Raw genomic sequence first — 23,715 nt, forward strand, 5'->3', positions numbered from 1 at the left:
CAACATGGGTTCCCGTTCAGAATGGGTTAAAGGAACGAGATGCATCCACTTCTCATTTTCCTGTTGGTTAATTTGATAAACCATAATTATGCTGCCTCTGCTCAATTTCCTTCCAAAGTTAAGTAGTCCACCTTTTGTTTTTAATTCGGCTGCCTACGGTATTTAACAGCGTTATTGGATTATTGTCTCTGGTGCGCTCCAGACTGTATAGTTTGGATGTTCCTGCAGATTTCCAATTAAACGTTTTGAGGACTATATAATGGACATAAGCTATTGGCTTTATTGATATTTTTGGGTAACTGGTGTACTGTATGAGACAGTCGGAGACAAATCGGTCAATGCATCAACCAGTCAAACCCAATTGGACATGCGACAGATTTGCTTCTGGCGAGAGAGAGAGAGCAGAGAGAGAGGCATGAATAGTTCTACAAGACGGGTTATTCTGACAACGAGCAATGGCTCCAGAAGATGTTTTTCACCAAAAGGAAAAAAAATGTTAAAGGGACACCTTCAGGTCCTTCACCCAGTTCACCCTCGCTTTTGACTGCTGTACTGCTACATGCTCGCAAATGTCAGCTGACCACACTGACTGCTACATGCTTTGTAAATGTCAGCTGACCACACTGACTGCTACATGCTTTGTAAATGTCAGCTGACCACACTGACTGCTACATGCTTTGTAAATGTCAGCTGACCACACTGACTGCTACATGCTTTGTAAATGTCAGCTAACTACACTGACTGCGATATGCTCGCAGATGTCAGATGACAGCACTGAAAGACTGTTTTGTTGTTGGGAAACGTGTGCTTGTGATTTAAGGATTCCCTTGTTTTTCTTTTTTTGCTTGAAGATTGCGACGTCTCTCACTGTATCAGAAAATCACTTCCCGTTTGTAGTAATTGCCAAAATTCTATATGTTCCAACATTCAATATGTTATCTTTGTACACTTTGTCTTTAATTAAGCTGTCTGAAGTTTTATTTTTAAGTTTTAACATGTCAAGGTGAATTTCCGTGTTACCCTCTGAAGCGTGGTACTTTGAAGTAAGAAAGACAAAATGATTACGACCTGATTAAGGCCTATAGTAATGTCTGCTAGGGTGGAGGGGGAGGGGGGTCTCTTTTTCTACTTCAAATAAAAATGTCACCTTGTGAATCTGATTAAAGTCTGCAGGATCTTGATTTATTACCTTATTTATAACCTAGCACCAAAAATGTGACTATTTTGTTTTGCTATTAATTGTAGCCATTCACTGTGGACTTTTTCCTTTACTGAAACGGAAAATGTTTCCTGTCTGTCACCCGGAATGTTTTATTGTTAGTCTAGTTTTAGTCGACTAAATGTCATAAGATTTTAGTCGACTAAATCTACAGGTGATTTAGTAGACCAGTGATACTCAACCTCAGGCCCGCGGGCCGCATCAGGCCCGCGGGACCATTATGACTGGCCCACCAATGAAAATCTAAAAAAAATGAAGAAAAAAAAATCTGGAAAATGAAATAAAAATAAATAAATCTGAATTAAGTTATCTTTAATTACATTATTATAAGTAATACAATTAGAGTTGTACTATTACTCGAACGAAAATAAAAGCTTGGGGGGGGGGGGGGGGGGGGGGGGAGATGCAATGCAAATGAAAGACATATACTGTGTATCCCTATTCCCTGACAATTTTATAGCTAAACGGACAGAATTCTATTTTATTTGAATGATGAAACCCAGCTGCCATTAATAGTTGGAAATGGAAATTGCGGAAATTGAGGAAATGCGGAAATGGAAATTGAGGAAATGGTAATTGCGGAAATGGAAATTGCAGAAATTGCGGAAATGGAAATTGCAGAAATGGTAATTGTGGAAATTGCGGAAATTGCTCTTCACTTATAGCTATCTATTTTCAGGTAGATTGTTTTATTTTACTCAGTCAGCCATATCACTACTCTTTTTTTTCATGAAAAAGGTCATAGCTGGGTAATCTATTTTCAGGCAAATTGTGTTTATTGTATTTTATTTTACTCAGCCATAACAATTTATTTTCTGTTAACCAACTTGCTGGCTGGCAGGCAGACAGCTACTCATAGACAGGCAGACAGACAGACAGCTACTCATGGAGAATTGGACAGGCAGGCAGTCAGACAGCTACTCATAGACAGGCAGACAGACAGCTACTCATGGAGAATTGGACAGGCAGACAGCTACTCATGGACAATTGGACAGGCAGGAAGGCAGACAGCTACTCATAGACAGACAGACAGCTACTCATGGACAATTGGACAGGCAGGAAGGCAGACAGCTACTCATAGACAGACAGACAGCTACTCATAGACAATTGGGCAGACAGCTACTCATAGACAGACAGCTACTCATGGACAATTGGACAGGCAGGAAGGCAGACAGCTACTCATAGACAGGCAGACAGCTACTCATGGACAATTAGGCAGGCAGGCAGACAGCTACTCATAGACAGGCAGACAGACAGCTACTCATGGACAATTAGGCAGGCAGGCAGACAGCTACTCAGACAGGCAGACAGACAGCTACTCATGGACAATTGGACAGGCAGGCAGACAGACAGCTACTCATAGACAGGCAGGCAGACAGCTACTCATAGACAGGCAGACAGTAAGACAGCTACTCATTGACAGACAGACAAATAACTACTCATGGACAGACAGACAGGCAGGCAGGCAGGCAAAGAGCTACTCAGTTATGTTATTATGTTATTATAACAGCTACTCATGTTATGTGCAATAATTTGTGCAGTTATGGAAACAGCTCTTTGTGTTTATGCAAGAAAATGTAACACATTTATTTATTTACATATTGTGTGCATGCACATTGTACTTTGATACATTTTGCGAAAATAAAGCAATTGAAAGAGAGAAGTTATCAAGTATCATTAATGTCGTAATTTTATCTACTGGCCCCTTGCCATTTTTGTAATGTGGCCCACAGGTAAATCTATTTGAGTATCCCTGCACTAGTCCCTTCATAACATTTTAGTCTAGTTTTAATTTGTTGACAATTGTCAGTACATTTAGACTTAGTTTTAGTCACCATAGCTTAGTTTTCATTTAGTTTCCATTTAGTTTTCGTCAGTGAGAAAAGGTAGTCGACAAACATTTTCCGTCTTAGTTTTAGTCGACGAAAACAACACTGGACCACAGAGAGTGAAGCATGAGCACGTGACATTTATTTGAATATACAAAGTGCGAAGTGTGAAAACCATCAATTCCAGAGATTATAACTTAAAGAAATAAATCTCACTAAAGCATTTTAACAAATTAAAAAACAGCATGCAAGTATATAAGCACGTGGCTAGGCTACATACTGTACCCCTTTAGGGTTTCCTTTTCTTTAGTATAAAAGCCAAGGGCACATTATAGCAGCTACTGTACGGCGTGGCACAGGGACTTAACCCATTCTGACCTGAGATCAGATTCATACCAGGTTTCCACTGGACACACACTGGGTCTGATTAACCCATTCTGACCTGAGATCAGATTCTAAAAAATGTCAGTCGTTCTTCGATTTTTCAAAAATAGCAGACCTACAAGCTCGTAGCGCGCCACTCGGTGGCGCGCTATGAGCTTGTAGATCTGCTATTTTTCAATAGCTAAAGCATAACATGATGCTAACACCGAAATGGGTTCCCGGTCAGAATGGGTTAATTACTACAGCACAGAAATTAATTTGGTGTCGACGCCTGATCTCTAGACTTCTGTAGTGTGCTCTGTGTGTTGCGCGCGCACACAAAGCATTAGCAGATCTACAAGCTCACAACACAAGGCATCATGTCGCGATGCATTGCAGTGCGCTTGCAGATCTGCTTGTATAACTCGGTCTATATGATAAGACAAAGAAAAAAGACTAGCTGCACAGATATCTAGTTGAATGTGAGACCCATTGAGGATACATAATATATCGGGAAAACCAAGCACGTCCATGTAGTATTTTACATGGAGTTTCATTTCAAACATAAATATATATTTTTTGTTTTCGTTACAAATGTACAATAAATACAAAAATACTAACCTGTGTTCCCATTGTATTATTATTATTTTTTGACTGCTTTTATTTAATGCACGTCTATACAGTAAGAGCTATGATGACCTGTATTTCTACGCTCGCGTCAGTATTCTAAGGTCACGGGGAGAGTGGTTTCCTGTTGAATAACTGCTGAGCAATGGTGAGCTCTGCATGTTTCACTCCTCCTTTGTGAGGAATATGAACAGACTGAATGGGCCAGATGTTTCAACTCAGAGGAACATGAATAGACTGGGCCAGATGTTTCAACTCAGAGGAACATGAATAGACTGGGCCAGATGTTTCAACTCAGAGGAACATGAACAGACTGGGCCAGATGTTTCAACTCAGAGGAACATGAACAGACTGGGCCAGATGTTTCAACTCATTGTGACCCTGTGTACGAACTCGGGGTTACTTAACCCATTATTTGGACCCGAGGACACATCTGTCTGTGTCACCTCATAGCTTTTTTTTTTTAACCATTATTTTAAACTTTAGCCGTTGGAAAAATAGCAGATCTACAAGCTCATATCGCGGCACCGAGTGCCACGCTACGAGCTTGTAGATCTGCTAAAAACAATTAATCGTGAAAATGTGGTGCAATTCTTTGAATATATATTCTTTCACAGTGAACGTTTTAACTCAAATCTTTGCTTCATACTGTACATGATGGCGGGGGATGGCTTTGGTGTGAGGCGCTGTGGGCATTTAGGTTCGTCTCTTAGCATATTCTCACATTGGGGTCTGGCGGGCCAGTTACATAATAATATTTGGGATCCTTGACATGAACACGTCTGAGCACCGCCGACATAGAAACAGGTGTTTCGGAAAACTGTCAGGATTTAGAAGACATTTAGATCTGTTCTCAGGTCTCAATGGGTTAAGTTAGAATAGATAACGTGCATCACAGACCAGACTGATCTTGGGTCAGATCGTGATCTGGTTCCGATGCATATCCTCCATGAGGCGAACCAGATCATGAATCCAGACAGCTACAATCAGGAGGATGGTCATTGGTCATTGGTCATTGCCATGAATAGATCACAACACTAGTGATCTGAGACAAAGATTGTATAGACACAGAAGGACACTGTATCCTTCTGACCATGCTGTGGACTGTGAGCTGAAACGAGCACATGTACAATGTGGGAACATGTACTATGTGGGCACATGCATACGCACGCAGAAGCATCCGGAAGGCTACAGGTCACCAGAGCTGACCAGGCTACAGGTCACCAGAGCTGACCAGGCTACAGGTCACCAGAGCTGACCAGGCTACAGGTCACCAGAGCTGACCAGGCTACAGGTCACCAGAGCTGACCAGGCTACAGGTCACCAGAGCTGACCAGGCTACAGGTCACCAGAGCTGACCAGGCTACAGGTCACCAGAGCTGACCAGGCTACAGGTCACCAGAGCTGACCAGGCTACAGGTCACCAGAGCTGACCAGGCTACAGGTCACCAGAGCTGCTTTGAAATCAGACCAGGTGAAATCAGACCAGGGAGACCCATTTGACAATCATGGGGCGGCCATTTTGCTCTCACACTATTATTCACTCAGGAGAAGATGGAAAAACAACATCCCATTCGCTATGATGACATAAGAGCAAAATGTGAGGCGAGGGTGAGGCTGAACGAAACTAAAAACAGAACAGAAACCCCCGCAGTAAGACCAGAGTTAAATGTGTGAAAGGGAACTTGATAAATGATAAACAGTTAAACACACATTTTATCCAACCAATGGTACTCCCTCCTCTTGCCACGTTAATGTGACCCTATAGAAGGTATGTGTGTGACATCATCAAACCAGGAAGTTATGACTGAACGCCCACTGAGTGGCAAAAAACTACTTTCTGGCCTTGACAGCCCATATACATCCACACAGAAAAGTCCTGTCTGATTGCATTAAACAATGTTAAACTCACTTTGCCTGTTGCTTTGCCACTCGATGTGCCATTCACTTTAAGCATGTGCATACCCTCTATTCCCACATACTGCAATTTACTCTACACCTGAAATATCCCTGAGCTCAGCTAGCCTGGGGCAGCGTTCTATTTCGGGTTTATAATCCGGTCGGGAGCGGATGGTAACTTCCGTCAGGTTGTAGTCATTGATTTGTAGTCATCTGGCAGGAAGACGGAAGCAGGACCACGAATGGCGGAATAGAGGGTGGTATGCGCGTGAGTCGTGGTGACATCATCATACCCGGAAGTGATGCGGAATGACTACAGACTAGTACCGAGCGGCAAAAAACTACTTTCTGGACCCGACGGCCCAAGAATCCAAACAGAAAAGTCGCATTCGATTGCATTAAATGACTTTAAACAACATTACATTCACTTTGTCACCCGATCTGCCATTCACTGTATGCATAATAATAATAATAATGAATGTATGCATGCTTCACACCCTCTATTCTTATTCCTCTATGTGGTTTCCTGCCCGACGACTACAACATGACGTAATTTACCATCAAATTACCACCATTTTGGAACACAGACCAGGCTTTTCCTCCGAGGTGAAAACGTCTGGTGTGGTGACGCGAGGTTAGAGCTCAGGTAAACGGTCTGGCTGGACGTTATTCGGAATTATTTGAAACAATAAAACCTTCACCCGCTCCATCCCCCACAAAACCATGCCACGACGGGACATTTAGACGTGACTGAACATCAAAAAAATGAAATGTCAGCAAGATAATAATGGCAGTTCCAACTTCCAAGAAGAATCGATGGCTGTGCTTGTCAATATCTAGAGACTAAAGTCTCTAGAGAATAACATTTTGCAAGACTTTTCACATCATATCTGTTCCAGTAACTGTGAAGGCCTATTCATAGTCTGGATTTTCGGTGGTGAGGTGACCACCGCTCCGGTGGTGAGGTGACCACCGGAGCTGAAATAACGTTGAGCGGTGGTGAGCAAAAACAGAGAGAAGGGCTGGAGCGGTGGCGGTTTGCTCTTCACCGCGGCTCAGTGACGTCATGTTGTAGTTCGGTGGTCACCTCAGTGACGTCATGTTGTAGTTCGGTGGTCAGTCACCTCACCACCGAGAATCCAGACTATGTATGAGCCTTTACTGTGGAGGGATTTCCTAGGCTTAAATAGGCCTGACGTCGAAATAAATAGTCTTCTGAAAGAATATATATTCAAAGATCTGTGCCACATTTTCACGATTTTTCAAAAATAGCAGACCTACAAGCTCGTAGCGCGCCACTCGGTGGCACGCTACGAGCTTGTAGATCTGCTATTTATCAATAGCTAAAGTATAACATAATGCTGAGTTTAAAACACCAAAACGGGTTCCTGTCCAGAATGGGTTAAGCCAACCAAATACAAGCTTTAGTTTGTACGGTATCATTCATTTCTTTTCAACTACTTTGTTTTGTGGGACCAGATAACAGACATCACATCACATACAACTCCTGTGTATAATGAATTATTCACAGATTGATTTCCTTGTCATCAGGCGACAACATGCAAGCTGCAGGACATTCCAGACAAAAAGAAATACCGCTTAAGTTGTGTTACACAAATTGAACAAAGTTCCATAATAAGGAAGCCATTATCAAAAACAGTGGCTCACTCAGTAGAGTTAAGCTTTTCTTTTCTTTTATGAAAATCGGATGAGAGAATATGGCAGTTTCTTTTCTTATAGATAGCATTTATTTTCATCATATGTATAATTTATTTGCTTTGGGGCAGTTTAAACACACACACACATTACATTACATCCATTGACTTTGGGGCCGATGGAGAAGAGAACCGTCCTCAGAACCCATCAAAAGACCCCCGTCTATCTCAAAACCATATTTATGGAGTTTATACCAGAACCACCATGAACGTTGTACCGCATCACACATCTGCCCAGCTACAAGGCATGCAATAAAGCAAGAGGACTGCCCAGCAGAATAAATACAATTACCCGGTGTTTTATTCATTCAAGCATATAAATTATCATTGCATGTCATTTTTCTCATATCATTCCCTTTCGCTGTTCGTCCATCATCAACCAATGTGGTATTCAGCAGTCTATCGCACTCCACTAGAGTGCTTAAAAAGCAGTATATATATATATATATATATGCACTGCTATTCCCATTATTAGATTGGCTTTGGTGTGAGGTTCTATATGGGCATTATTAGAATGGCTTTGGTGTGAGGTGCTATGGGCATTTAGGTTCGTCCTTATGAGGTGCTATGGGCATTTAGGTTCGTCTTATGGTGTGAGGTGCTATGGGCATTTAGGTTCGTCTTGAGGTGCTATGGGCATTTAGGTTCGTCTTGAGGTGCTATGGGCATTTAGGTTTCTTAGAATGGCTTTGGTGTGAGGCGCTATAATTATTATATGAGGTGCTATATGGGCATTTAGGTTGGTCTTTATGAGGTGCTATGTGGGCATTTAGGTTGGTCTTTATGAGGTCCTATATGGGCATTTAGGTTGGTCTTTATGAGGTCCTATATGGGCATTTAGGTTGGTCTTTATGAGGTGCTATAATGGGCATTTAGGTTGGTCTTTATGAGGTGCTATAATGGGCATTTAGGTTGGTCTTTATGAGGTGCTATAATGGGCATTTAGGTTGGTCTTTATGAGGTGCTATAATGGGCATTTAGGTTGGTCTTTATGAGGTCCTATATGGGCATTTAGGTTGGTCTTCATTTGAGGTTGAAGGGATAACTTACTCGCGTTGAGTATTTTATGGATTTGCTTGCCAAGACTAACAGACAAACTAACTGTTGTTCCAACACGCTAAGTGCCAGTTTACTGGATGATGGCCGTACCACTTTCTCACATGATGGGAATAAAACAAAATTAAAACGTTCAGTGGATCCAGTAGAGACATGGGTTTAGGACTCACGGTGCAGATGTTTGTGCTGTCACAGGAACCTCATTACGACGACACAGAGAGCGGCGCGCCCACCACAAACAGTAGCAGCCATTATGCACGGCAGAGAGAACTGTGTGGGGACTTGAAAGATCCTCCTTTTCTTCAACTATGGAGATTCACCTCAGAGGCTCACAGAGAGTCCCATTAGAACCAGTGCTTCCCAAACCTTTTCATGTCAAGGACCCCCAAATTGACACTAAGCAGCCAGCCCACGGACCCCCCATTTGAAAAGACATGCCAGAGAAAGATTCTTAAGGCTCTAGCAGTGTTTCTCAACCCGTTTAATTTCAAGGACCCCCCCAGTTTGACATGCATTATTAGTCTACGGACCCCCCATTTAATGGCATTTCTATCTCTGGTGGGACCCCCAATTTATATTCTAAAATCAATGTTATTTTAACTCTGTGAGAGTGTTACAAATGGATCCATTTGGTTCCATTTTGTACACTCTCTGAGTTACAGACCCATAATTGTCATAATTTGTTTCCAAACTATCATTTAGTCATGGGGGTCCCCCTGGAACTCCCTCAGGTACCCCTGGGGGTCCCCGGCCGGACCACACTTTGGGAACCACTGCATTAGACTGAGGGTCCTCAGGGTGTGTCTGAGGGTCCTCAGGGTGTGGCTGAGGGTCCTCAGGGTGTGGCTGAGGGTCCTTGGTCCGGCCCAGCGGTCCTTAGCAGCCCCTCGGGGTCAGAGAGGGCGCAGTACAGCGTGTAGCCCAGCTCGTCCACCTCCAGCTCCGTGAGCTCGCAGAAGAGGTCGACCCGGGGGTTGAGGGCGCAGGGCAGCCTCCCGGCCTCCAGGTGGCCCACCAGCGCGCGCAGCAGCTGCAGGAAGCGGTCGGCCAGCGCCTCGGCGGTCCAGTCGCCTTCCTTCTGGCTCAGCAGCAGGATGGCGTTGGTGAGCTGGCTGGCGTTGAGCCTCTGCAGCGCCGGGTTGATCTTACACACGGCCTTGGCCAGCTTCAGGACGGCGCAGCGCACACCGCCGTCCTCCTGGTCCAAGGCGCGGAGCCGCGCCGTCTCCGACACCCTGAAGCTCTGCCGCCACAGATTCTCGTGGCGCTCGGCCGCCAGCCGGTGGGGCTTGGCGATCAGCGACACGCCGCCGTCCTCCGTCATGGTCAGCAGCGGCAGGAAGTCCACGTAGAGCCTCCGGTCCGTCTCGTACTGCACCTCCAGCGTGAGCGTCTCCGAGGGCACCACAGGCCGGATGACGTAGTCCAGGACGCTGCCGATGGCGGGCCAGTTGATGGAGCCGGCCACCAGCCGGTCGAACACCTCCAGGACGGCCTTGGGGGAGAGGTACCCGCCCACCAGGCAGCGGTCCCAGTAGCTGCTGCCGCGCGGGAAGTACTCCAGGTTCTCGCGGCGCACCAGCCAGAAGCCCGGCACGTTCATGATGGTGTCCTCGCCGGGGACCGACGACCACAGGTTCTTCTCCAGCACCATCGGCACCATCAGCTGGGCGTGGTCTGCAGTCACCACCTGGGAGAGAGAGAGAGAAGATTAACCCCATTCTGACCTGAGATCAGATTCTAAAAAATGTCTTCTACATCCTGACAGTTTTCTGAAAAAGCTATGTTTCTATATGTCAGTCGCTCTTCGATTTTTTTTTAAATTGCAGATCTACAAGCTCGTAGCGCGCCACTCGCTATGAGCTTGTAGATCTGCTATTTTTCAATAGCTAAAGCATAACATAATGCTAACACCAAAAGGGGTTCCCGCCCCAAAATGGGTTAAAAATGGTGCATTTATATAAGCGCCTTTATCATTCAAACGCCATAAAACACGATGGCGGGGGAAACCAAACCATGCAAGGCACCAAACCAGCACACCAGGAGCAATTAGGGGTTCAGAGTCTTGCTCAAGGACACTTCGACACTCTAACTCTGGGGGAGCCCACAGGGATGGAACCGGGAACCTCTCGGTTCCCATACCGTTCTACCGGCCACTCTACCCCATGAGGTGCACTGATGACATGAGGTCAACAGTGCACATTATTTGGGCAAGTGGCCATGGCCGAATTTAGCCCAAGGAGTGTTTTTCGTGCAAAACAAATGCCTGGAATGGATTCAGAATCATGGAAAAAAAAAACCTTAGTTTGACACGTCACATGCTACTTTTAAAGCATAATGAAATTTAGAGAAATGTTGCCTTATAATAGGTTGTTAATTAACGGTAGCCCAACTTTCAGCAGCACAGAGTTTTCCCAAGGTCGATGGCGGGCACCCTAGCTAAATCATTAGAGCAAAGAGCATCTGTGCAAAATCTGGCGCTTTTAGACAAATTAGCAGGAAATATCCCAGACGGGCTGCCCTGGACTATAACTGCCCACGCTACGAGAAAAACACACAGGACTGTATTTTGCGTGTCTTTAAGTACCAGGTCTTATTCCCTATAACTTGAGTAAACTAAAGACCTGGAGGTTGTGATCAATGCTCTTTGGCCACTCAGAATAGCCACAAATGGCATTGATCACGCCTCCAGGTCTTTAGTTTACTCAAGTTAGGTAATACAAGTAAGACGCGCAAACGCGGGAAGCGAACACAGCTCGTACATATTTGGGGTTTTTTAAGATTTATTTTTAAGTTATAATTTTTTTAAGTTAAGTTATTTTTAAGTTAAGTTTTTAACTTAGCCATAACCATATAAGGAGTCCCCAAAGCAGCTATACGTCCAAATATGGAGTGTGTTGCATCAATCACAAACAAATCACTCAGCTCCATATATGGGCACAAAGGGGGGACACACGGACACACACACAGACAGACAGACATGATCTGCTAGGTCTCATAGTAAGTGCTCACTGCATTCGCAATAAGATCTGGTACTTAAGACACGCAAAATACAGGTACGCAAAATACAGCCCATAGTCCATTTTCCATTCATCCCACTACCTGCAGGTCGTGGTACAGGCTGCCTCTCAGGTACAACACATTCACCCACTACCTGCAGGTCGTTGTAGAGGCTGCCTCTCAGGTACAACACATACCTGCAGGTCGTCATAGAGGCTGCCACTCAGGTACAACACATACCTGCAGGTACAGGCTGCCTCTCAGGTACAACACATTCACCCACTACCTGCAGGTCGTGGTACAGGCTGCCTCTCAGGTACAACACATTCACCCACTACCTGCAGGTCGTGGTACAGGCTGCCTCTCAGGTACAACACATTCACCCACTACCTGCAGGTCGTGGTACAGGCTGCCTCTCAGGTACAACACATTCACCCACTACCTGCAGGTACAGGCTGCCTCTCAGGTACAACACATTCACCCACTACCTGCAGGTACAGGCTGCCTCTCAGGTACAACACATTCACCCACTACCTGCAGGTACAGGCTGCCTCTCAGGTACAACACATTCACCCACTACCTGCAGGTACAGGCTGCCTCTCAGGTACAACACATTCACCCACTACCTGCAGGTACAGGCTGCCTCTCAGGTACAACACATTCACCCACTACCTGCAGGTCGTGGTACAGGCTGCCTCTCAGGTACAACACATTCACCCACTACCTGCAGGTCGTGGTACAGGCTGCCTCTCAGGTACAACACATTCACCCACTACCTGCAGGTCATCATAGAGGCTCCCACTGAGGTACATCTCCCTGAGGGGCATGTCGGGCAGCTTGGCGTGGAGAAAGATCCGGAGCTCGGCGCAGATGTCTATGGCGGCGCGCCTGGCCGTGGCCTGCTCCTCGGGGGGGATGTTCACCTTCTCCTGGTAGAAGCTCCACAGGCTCTCCTGGAGCGACAGACGCATGCGGGCCCGAAGCATGTCCGTCTGAGTGGCACCGGCACTGGCGCCGGCTCGGCCCGCGGCCGCCCGCCTCATACAGTCTGGAACCGGAGGAGAACATTCAGAGGAACACAATAAGGACCGTGAGGCTCGTGTCTCTTGTGGGAGGCGAGACCCTCGTCTTAACCCATTTAGATGAGCTTGTAGATTGTAGATGTAGGCAGACCCGAGGTGCAGCGGAGGGTCTTCTACCTCCCAGACAGTGTAAAATACCCGGTAAGCTGGGGCCTCGAGTGGCTTATTGCTTTTCTAAAACGGTTACAAACATATAGCAATATTAACCTAATAAAACTATTACATTCACAAAAGTAGCTACGCTTTGCTCTACCAGAGCGAGACACATCACTTCCTTGTTGTGCTCGGCAAGTAGGCTACTATGTGACGGGAGAACAGCGCTTGATGTCTTTACGGGGCTGCCTGGAGCCACACATTCACAGTCGTATGAGCTGGGCGGTGCTTAGACGCCCGCACGGCATGTGTTTGTAAAGCAATCAAGCGCTCCCCTTCCCCAGTACAGCTGGAATCAGCTGCGAATGATAAAGTGATTAAAGGAGTGGGTTATCGGTGGAATTTACACCGGTCACGTGACGGTAACCAGCCAATCAGAATCAAGTATTGGGACTACCCGTTTTAGAACTGCTACAGTTTAAAATAATGGTTAAAGTGGCTTAAAAGGCACATGAAACCCTAGGCTGATTTTGTCGGTTTTCCAATTCAGGTTAAAAACGACACCATACAAAACATTACAGGTTAGTAAGTAGAGCAGCTGCAGCTAATACAATTAACAACGGGTGTGTTGGATTTAGGCGTGCCCAGAACCATGGGTGCGTCAATGTGCAAGCATAGACTAGCATAAATGTAATGAATTAGCTGCCACCGTGTTGCTTACGTCAGCGTACCATTTTATACAACCTGGCATGGTGTTTTACCCTGCCTAGAGTTTCTTTCCCCTTTTACAAGGTCCTATTTAATGCCATTTATTTTCATCATTTCCAGAGTGGCGAGTATCAGTATCACATCTAACATCAAGTGTTCCCAGGCAGCACAAATGCACGTTTTAGGAGACTATGGGTAAGATTCAGAGTCAATTGACTAACAGACACAAAAGCCCTTCTAGTGTGGAACTAATATTGAACTCAACAGCTCCCTTATGTGGGGCTGCAAGGACCACCTACAACTACACAAACTACAGACTCTACAGAGTCAACACCCACTGTAGAGGAACTACAGACGCTACAGACGCTACAGAGTCAACACCCACTGTAGAGGAACTACAGACGATACAGAGTCAATCAACTACAACTACAGACGCTACAAAGTCAACGCCCACTGTAGAGGAACTACAGACGCTGCAGAGTCAACACCCACTGTGTGTTCTGAGGAAGAACAGTAATCCGTCAAACAGGATGTCTGTCAACAGATTAAAAAAAAAAAATGCGACAAATAGTTATAATGACAAAGTATATGGACCTTTTAAGTACCCAAGTCACACTATAAAATACTACTCAATGGGGACTGGTTGGTGTCCGCCGTCCGGTAAGAACTTAACCGAGAGGTCCAAATCCCTGGAGATATCTGGGTTGTACTTGTAAGTTAATGATATGCAAAGAATTCCTCATCCATCATAATTAGAGATGCGGCAAATGGGAAATTCTTGGCCGAAACCAAATACCGAATATAGGAAACAGTTGGCGGAAAACCGAATAGCTGAATATGATTAATATTATATATATATTAGGGATGCACGATAATTATCGTCCCGATAAATTTCGACCCGATATTAGCAATTATGACGTCATCCCGATAAATTCGATAACGTTATAATAGCGCCGATAATATACTTTATATGGGCTCGAAATTGCGATCATTTTGGACGCAAATGCGCCTGAAATTTTATCTGTGAGACATAAAAAAATATAGTTGGTAGCAACTATGGGACTACCAATCATTTCTGTGGTGCGCCCAAACGCTCCCCGAGTCGCCAATCTCTCCGGACTCGGCTGAGACGAGCGAGAGAGAGACGCTTCTCCACTCTGTCTGTTGCAGTGTGTAGTTCCATAGCAGGCTAATAGCCCCGCCTGCTTCTCCTCTCTATCTCCCCTCTCTCATTTCACTCACTGACTCGCATTCATACGAACGGCTTTAGCAGCTCAGCAGCTGACGAGCGCGTATTGGTGCTCGTTCATTCATCGCGCTGTTGAATGCGTGTCACTCGTTACCGGTTGTAGTTTATTAATTTGCTCCAGTTGTGTAGCATTGTGAAACGCGACGCGACCGTTTTGGTTGAGAAATGTAGAAGTAGTAGCTGTTTGGCTACATGATGCTACAGACCATGCTAATGACTTATATGCTAACAACAACGTCTATCACTGGAACTTGGATAGTGTTGTATTTGTGTTTACACACGCACACACACAGACAATAGTGGTTCTCAAAGTGGGATCCGGGGAGTCAGAGTTTACAAATGGAACGAAATTGACCCTTACAGGTCCATTTGGTTCCATTTGTACCCTCTCAGAGTTGACATTGATTTTACGATATAAATAAAAAATTATAAATTGAGGTCCCTTATGTAAATGGAATTAAATGGGGGGTCAGTAGCCTAATGCATGTCAAACTGGGTGTCCTTGAAATAAAAATGATGAGAATCACTGCTAGAGCCCTGGCATATATTTTCAAATGGGTGTCTGTGGGCTAACAATTTGGGGTCCTTGCTCCTTGACGTGGAAAAGTTTTGAGGCCAACTGACCGGACACACACAGACATTCACAGACATTATATTGTTGTTTTTATTCATTTAAAAAAATTCACACCTGTGTGAAGTGAGGGGCACTCTTATCATCATACGTCATCTGGCCAATCACAATTTGCTCTGGGACTCCCAATTTATATTGTAAAATCAATGTTATTTTTTACTCTGAGAGTATACAACTGGAAATGTTCCATTTGTACACTCAGAGTTACAGACCCATAAGGGTCCATTTGGTTCCTAACTATATAATTTAGCTGGGGACCCCCTGGAACTCCCTCAGGTACCCCTGGGGCCGGGGGTCCCCGAACCCCACTTTGGGAACCACTGATATAGCCTACTATACTGTAATTGCTTAGGTCAAAGCTGTGTTACATGTACTGTTACTCACTAGTATGTATTTTTTATTCATGTCTATATATTTTTATTATCGGTTATCGTATCGGTATCGGTCTTGAGGAGCGGTAAATTATCGGTTATCGTATCGGTTTCAAAAAATCAATATCGTGCACCACTAATATATATATATATTTTTTTTTTAAATAGTTTTTGTACCGTTGCTGTCGTGGCCGTACCTTTTTTGTAGAGCTACATGATAAATGGCAAATAAATGATTACCGGTACATACATCACAACAATAACAGTGGGTTACGAAAGGTAACCCCGGTACTTCGGTTTCGGCTCTAAAAAGAATCGACCGAACTGAATACCGAATATGCATTTTTTATGCCACTATCCGGCCGAATAGTTTTGGTGGCCGAATATTCAGTGCATCTCTACATATAATGGAAGTGTAGGAGCCGATCTGCAATAGGCCATCACATCATGCCATGTCTAACATTCCTGTTAGTGTGCTTTGTCGCCCCCTACAGACATGGCAGAGAGGACATAAATGACCTGCCCATCAGAGGGCCAGGTGTTGTTGATTGGAGGTTCACAGTTTTTTACGTCTGGTTTTTGTTCTACACCTCCTTCTATTCTCAGTTACAGTTTATATGCTAAAAGTATCTTTGTTTTTGTTTTCAACTTGGATGAAATAAACCCTTTGAGTTCAACGTTAAAGGTAGAGTAAGTGATTTCACTAAATTCAAATATCACTTATTTTTTTGGTCACGTTTGCTGCACAAAGCCAGTCAGTTAGAAAAAGGTACTCTCAATCAACCACCACAGGAACAAAAGGTCTCTACAGGAAGTGAACAAGGAAGCCGCCACGCCCGACGCATCTGACGCAGATGTACGATATCCGCCGTAAGAAGTCATAAACACGTTGTAATGAGGTTAAATGGCGTCCTTACTCGGTTGGAAGGCGTGTGAGGAGGAGGAGGTGGGCAGAGACTGCAGCGAGCGGCTGAGACGGTAGATTAACTTACTCGGTTGGAAGGCGTGTGAGGAGGAGGAGGTGGGCAGAGACTGCAGCGAGCGGCTGAGACGGTAGATTAACTTACTCGGTTGGAAGGCGTGTGAGGAGGAGGAGGTGGGCAGAGACTGCAGCGAGCGGCTGAGACGGTAGATTAACTTACTCGGTTGGAAGGCGTGTGAGGAGGAGGAGGTGGGCAGAGACTGCAGCGAGCGGCTGAGACGGTAGATTAACTTACTCGGTTGGAAGGCGTGTGAGGAGGAGGAGGTGGGCAGAGACTGCAGCGAGCGGCTGACGGTAGATTTCATGTCGTGGCTCAACACCCGCGGCGAGGAGCCCATCCAGTTAGGCTCCTCCCAGCTGCGTCTCCCTGGGGGCGGGTCCATCTTGGTGGGGCTGGTGGGCGCGCTCACGGCGTTGTCGTACATCTACAGACAGACGGACACAGACACATCATGTGATCATTCAACTACAGACACATCATGTGATCATTCAACTACAGACACATCATGTGATCATTCAACTACAGACACATCATGTGATCATTCAACCACAGACACATCATGTGATCATTCAACTACAGACACATCATGTGATCATTCAACTACAGACACATCATGTGGTCATTTAACTACAGACACATCATGTGATCATTCAACTACAGACACATCATGTGATCATTCAACTACAGACACATCATGTGGTCATTCAACTACAGACACATCATGTGGTCATTTAACTACAGACACATCATGTGGTCATTTAACTACAGACACATCATGTGGTCATTTAACTACAGACACATCATGTGGTCATTTAACTACAGACACATCATGTGGTCATTTAACTACAGACACATCATGTGGTCATTTAACTACAGACACACCATGTGGTCATTTAACTACAGACACATCATGTGGTCATTTAACTACAGACACACCATGTGGTCATTTAACTACAGACACATCATGTGGTCATTTAACTACAGACACATCATGTGGTCATTTAACCACAGACACATCATGTGGTCATTTAACCACAGACACATCATGTGGTCATTTAACTACAGACACAACATGTGGTCATTTAACTACAGACACAACATGTGGTCATTTAACTACAGACACATCATGTGGTCATTTAACTACAGACACATCATGTGGTCATTTAACTACAGACACATCATGTGGTCATTTAACTACAGACACATCATGTGGTCATTTAACTACAGACACATCATGTGGTCATTTAACTACAGACACATCATGTGGTCATTTAACTACAGACACATCATGTGGTCATTTAACCACAGACACATCATGTGGTCATTTAACCACAGACACATCATGTGGTCATTTAACCACAGACACATCATGTGGTCATTTAACCACAGACACATCATGTGGTCATTTAACTACAGACACATCATGTGGTCATTTAACACTAGTAAGGGAATATTAATCAAATCTGGGAGCACATTTCTTTTTTTTTGTAACCCATTTTTCACCCCCTGTGTCAATCATCTAATGTGATCCTGGGCTCTACACACCCTTCTTAAAACGGCAGTGGGTACATGCAGCCACATATATGGGGGACAAGGGGAGACCAACCTAGTCCCCATATATGGGGGACAAGGGGAGAGCAACGGACTTGAACTCATCCTTCCTTCATGCCTGAGTGTCCAAGTTGCTCCTTTACAACCTGACAGGGGGGAGTTTCCCTGGTTGGACGTAGCGTAGTGCGTGGAAGGAACACGTTATTCCAACCAGTGCCTTTCCCCTCCATCAGGCGCCCCGGCTGGCCAGGGAGTACATTTCTTACCAAGAGTTTTCTTCACAAATGTGTTGGTAAGTGTGTCTATGTCTACCGTCTACTAACATATCCCACATTGGTTTCACACTGAGACGGACTGAATCCGTTTCATTGGAACCGTTTCTGAATACGGTTGCCTGGTCCCCGATGGCCATGATTCACATTGCCCCAGATTCAACAGCGCACCCACCGGGTACACTTACATAACACACTTTAATCCTCCTGATGGCGCTGTGCTTGATGGCTGGCGTGCACGGACACTGACCATCAACTGTGCGACATTGTCTCAAATAAATCCAGACACACTGCATTGCATTGCCTCTTTTCCGTTATACTACTATACTGTCTGTCAGCCTGCCTGCTATTCACTGTGTCAGTCAGTTCTGTGCTCCAGTGTCCTGTTTGATATTAGTTTGCTATGGATTCTACTTTAGCATTATTATTATTATTTTGTTTTACTTTGGAAACTATGCCAAGCAAAGCCCAAGAGCCACGTGTAATAAGATCAGCGCGTACTGCGGTCACGGTGCTGCGCGTATACGCAGATTCTACAGGAGACGGGCGGCGTTGAGAAATCAGCTGGTGTTACGCGTCGTGCAGCGGCTGTGTGTGTTTTTCTTTTGTTGACGCTCGGCTCGTCGACTAGAGATTATGTCACGTTCTTTAAAGAAAAACAGTCCACTTCCTTCTTTAGCATTCACATTGGAACGACCCGTATCGGAATACACTTCAACGGTCCAGAGACCCGCCCTCCCATGCGGTCCCGGGGACGGTTGGGCGATCCGCTCCCGGGAACGGTACGCATCATTCACGAATTTGTTGCACCTACGCTGTGGAATGATTTACCTCTCTGCTTGAGAAACGCTGTTTCTGTTGAGATCTTTAGGAAGCTACTGAAAACACATTTGTGTACCGCAAACATTTTGGCTTCCTCCAGTGATTTCTATGTACTGTTCTATCTTATCTATTTCTAGGTATACTGTCTTTGCTGCTCTGTTTCTTAGATCATTGTTGGTTTATTTTTTGATTGAGATGTTCTTGTTTTATTCTTTTTATTTTATTGTACACCTTGTAACAATGAATTGCATTTTTTATAATGAATTGCATTTTTATAGCGCTTTTCCAAGTGCTCAAAGCGCTTTACAGCGGTTCATTCATTCATACATTGGGAGGTGAAGCGGCGAACAGTCGACGCCCTCACTTCCCACCCCCCAATCCAACCTTTGATGCTGAGTGTCAAGCAGGGAGGCACTGGGTCCCATTATTTACAGTAGGGATGCACCGAAAGGGACATTATTGGCCGAAACCGAATACCGAATATAGGAAACAGTTGGCCGAAAACCGAATACCGAATATCCGAATATGATTATTATTATATATCTTTTTTCCTACCATTGCTGTCATGGCCGTACCTTAAAGCTACCTGATTTATGGCAAAATAAATGGTTATGGCAAAACTTAACTTAAATAATAATCACTATTATGGGTCCATAAAACATTTATTCAGCTCTTTTTAATGCATTCATTTCATACACTATTCGGTGATATATTTTCTGCCTATTCGGGCCGAAACCGAATAGGCCGAAAATGCATTTTTAGCCATTTTCTGCCTAATATTTTCTGCGGCCGAATATTCGGTGCATCACTAATTTAGAGTCTTTGGTATGACCCGGCCGGGGATCGAACCCCGACCTCCCAGTCTCAGGGCGGACACTCTAACCACAAGGCCACTGAGCTGGTAAACTGTTTTGAAAGGCGCTCTCTCTATAAATAAAATGACCTTACCTTCACACCAAGTGGTCCCGAATGCGCACCCGGGACCCATAGTGTGAATCGCCCCTTAGAAACCAATGTGGGAGTGCCCATACCCGAAGGCGGGGTTGGCGAAAGGGCCTTTCTGTGTGGAGTTTGCATGTTCTCCCCGTGTCCCCTAGGGTAGGTACCCTCACATGTTCTCCCCGTGTCCCCTAGGGTAAGTACCCTCACATGTTCTCCCCGTGTCCCCTAGGGTAGGTATACCCTCACATGTTCTCCCCGTGTCCCCTAGGGTAGGTACCCTCACATGTTCTCCCCGTGTCCCCTATAGGGTAGGTACCCTCACATGTTCTCCCCGTGTCCCCTAGGGTAGGTACCCTCACATGTTCTCACCGTGTCCCCTATAGGGTAGGTACCCTCACATGTTCTCCCCGTGTCCTACCCTCACATGTTCTCACCGTGTCCCCTATAGGGTAGGTACCCTCACATGTTCTCCCCGTGTCCCCTAGGGTAGGTACCCTCACAAAAACATGCAGTAATCCTGGTCTCTAAACTGCCTCCCCCTGGCCAGCCGGGGCGCCTGATGGAGGGGAAAGGAACTGGTTGGAATAACGTGTTCCTTCCACGCGCTACGTCCAACCAGGGAAACTCCCCCCTGTCAGGTGTAAAGGAGCAACTTGGACACTCAGGCATGAAGGAAGCAGAGTTCAAGTCCGTTGCTCTCCCCAGGTTGGCGGAGGGTGTGTAGAGCCCAGGATCACATTAGATGATTGGCACAGGGGTGAAAAATGGGTTACAAAATCGTGGGATAAAAAATATAATAAAAAAAAGAAACCAATGTGGGATATGTTAGCAGACACCTTTACAAAACACATCGGTGAAGAAAAAAAGATTCTTGGCTAAAGAAATGTATTCCCAGATTTGACAGTATTCCGATAATATTCCCCGACTGACGACACAGGTTCCTAACTCTACTCCACAGAGGTCTTCGTGTCCACTTACTCGTTTAACGGCCAGCGTTGCGATGCCGAGCATGGCTGCTCCTCCGACCCCGAGCACCAGCTTGGCGTTGGACAGCATGAAGTCGATGGCCGTGCCGATCCCATTGTCGTCCTTCTTCCCTTTGCGGTCTCCGTTCACCCCGGCCATCCTTTGTCTTAAGACGGAGAAGCTAGACAGGCAGACAGACAGACAGACAGAACAAGACGTAAGGAAAAGGGCCTTCCTATATACAGCTTTTGTCTCATATTTGCCATCGACGATGAAGGGACAATTTACAGTTATATGTTAGATGAGCAAATCATCACATAAATGCAGTTGTTCATGAGATGTAGTTCATGAGATGATGTCATAGGTTTGGACGTGATGTTGACATCATCATCATTGGGATGAAAGGCGCCGCTCACAAGGGTGTTTTTTTAACCTTTTAACCCAAGTCACTATAAAATACTACTCAATGGTTGTTCGAGTTTAGACCCCGCCGCAGTGGTGTCTGCCGTCCGGCAAGAACTTAAACCCAGATGTCTAAATCCCTGGAGATATCTGGGTTGTATACTTGTATTAAGGCCAAATATCTCCATATTCGTTACACACACACACTGTTGTGACAAGGGATTCCGCCGATTAATCAATTTTCCGATTAATCGCCGGAGTCTCCGAAATCGATGCATTTTTCATAATCAAATTATTTTTATTTATTTTCTTTAATAGCCAAAATATAGGCTAATAAGTAAGGCCGCATGCTATATCGAACATGTACCTTCACCAGAGTGGAGAATATAAGTATAAATCAAGTTGAGCAAAGCCACTCTTCTCTGCCCCTCTCTCAGACACAGTTAACGATCGCTTGTTAAGTGCCTGCCAGACAGACAATCAGATGAAATGAAGGCAGGTGTAGAGTAGAGTGTAGACTAGTGAACTGAACATGTTCTCTTTATATCAAGTACTTCATACCAGCCCCTTATGAAACTACTTCCCCGCAAATCCAAATGGATTTCATTTTCCATCCTGAATGGCAGTAACTATAGCATACAATGAGAACTGAGAAGATCTCCACAAAGGTTTACTCATCAAACACTGATTATAAAACTGTAACCATCAAAGCATGCACTCAAAATATAATGGTTATGTGACCATGCCATTTGCATAATATAAAATCTTAGACCTACTGCACGGTATGGTAGGCCTGTTGAGGTCGTGTTACGTTCCTTTAAAGAGGCCCAGACCAAGAGCATGCTTCGACTGGCGAGAGAGAAGAGTATCTCTTCTGACCCCGGCTTACACGTTTTAAATGATGAATATTATCAACTAAATACAAAATGCTGTATACTGTATATACTTTCCCCATTTTCAACCGTTTTTTTATATTTTGACACTTGCATTGGCAATTTTGTGTAAAGGCATCTTTCCTCGTGCCAATAAAGCTCCTTTGTTAAAAATATATTTTTTATACCATGATTTTGTAACCCCTTTTTCACCCCTGTGTCAATTATCTAATGTGATCCTGGGCTCTACACACCCTCCACCAACCTAGTCCCCATATATGGGGGACAAGGGGAGACCAACCTAGTCCCCATATATGGGGACAAGGGGAGACCAACCTAGTCCCCATATATGGGGGACAAGGGGAGACCAACCTAGTCCCCATATATGGGGGACAAGGGGAGACCAACCTAGTCCCCATATATGGGGGACAAGGGGAGAGCAACAGACTTGAACTCATGCTTCCTTCATGCCTGAGTGTCCAAGTTGCTCCTTTACACCTGACAGGGGGGAGTTTCCCTGGTTGGACGTAGCGCGTGGAAGGAACACGTTATTCCAACCAGTTCCTTTCCCCTCCATCAGGCGCCCCGGCTGGCCAGGGGGAGGCAGTTAAAGCTCCTTTGGATTGAATTGAATTGACTATTATTAATTGATTATTATTGTACACACAATCTATTGTAAAACCTACCGGAGAAGCTGCTACATCAGGCCGCCCAGCCGGCTGTCGAGGAAGAACTGGCCCCTCTTCAGCGCCTCCTCCTTGTCGCCGGGCGCCGTCAGGGGCTGGCAGCGGCGGAACTCGCGGGCCACGGCCAGCCGGTAGTAGTTGCGGTCCGTGTACTGAAGGTGGCGCCCCGCACGGAGCAACGCTCTGTACAGCTCCAGCACCGCACCGTGGGACCAACCGCCCATCAGGGACCACGCATGAGGAGCTGGGGGGCACGCTGAGGAGGTGGGGGGCACGCTGAGGAGGTGGGGGGCACGCTGAGGAGGTGGGGGGCACGCTGAGGAGCACCGCTGAGGAGGTGGGGGGCACGCTGAGGAGGTGGGGGGCACGCTGAGGAG

The 23,715-nt window shown here is 45.5% G+C and overlaps 1 protein-coding gene across 1 annotated transcript; it reads right to left on the reverse strand.

Moving 5' to 3' along the window:
* Positions 1–8,194: 8,194 nt before the first annotated feature.
* On the reverse strand, positions 8,195–23,479 carry mief1 (mitochondrial elongation factor 1). The gene is made up of 5 exons (XM_080776602.1): positions 23,339–23,479; positions 21,391–21,559; positions 17,060–17,249; positions 12,485–12,756; positions 8,195–10,398 (listed from the first exon to the last, which is right to left on the reverse strand). The coding sequence occupies exons 2-5, from the start codon at positions 21,535–21,537 to the stop codon at positions 9,544–9,546; spliced, it is 1,464 nt and encodes a 487-aa protein (XP_080632728.1). The 5' UTR covers positions 21,538–21,559; positions 23,339–23,479; the 3' UTR covers positions 8,195–9,543.
* Between the last annotated feature and the right edge of the window lie 236 nt (positions 23,480–23,715).

This window comes from Protomyctophum bolini (assembly GCF_963924005.1).
Source record: "Protomyctophum bolini genome assembly, chromosome: 11".
Classification (NCBI taxonomy): domain Eukaryota; kingdom Metazoa; phylum Chordata; class Actinopteri; order Myctophiformes; family Myctophidae; genus Protomyctophum; species Protomyctophum bolini.

Coding starts and splice junctions, on each gene's coding strand:
- mief1 (XM_080776602.1), bottom strand. CDS start 21,537: ATGGCCGGGGTGAACGGAGACCGCAAAGGGAAGAAGGACGACAATGGG. Junction 12,757..17,059: donor CTCACACGCCTTCCAACCGA/GTAAGTTAATCT, acceptor CTCCGGTTCCAG/ACTGTATGAGGCGGGCGGCC. Junction 10,399..12,484: donor GCCTCTATGATGACCTGCAG/GTAGTGGGTGAA, acceptor TCTCTCTCCCAG/GTGGTGACTGCAGACCACGC.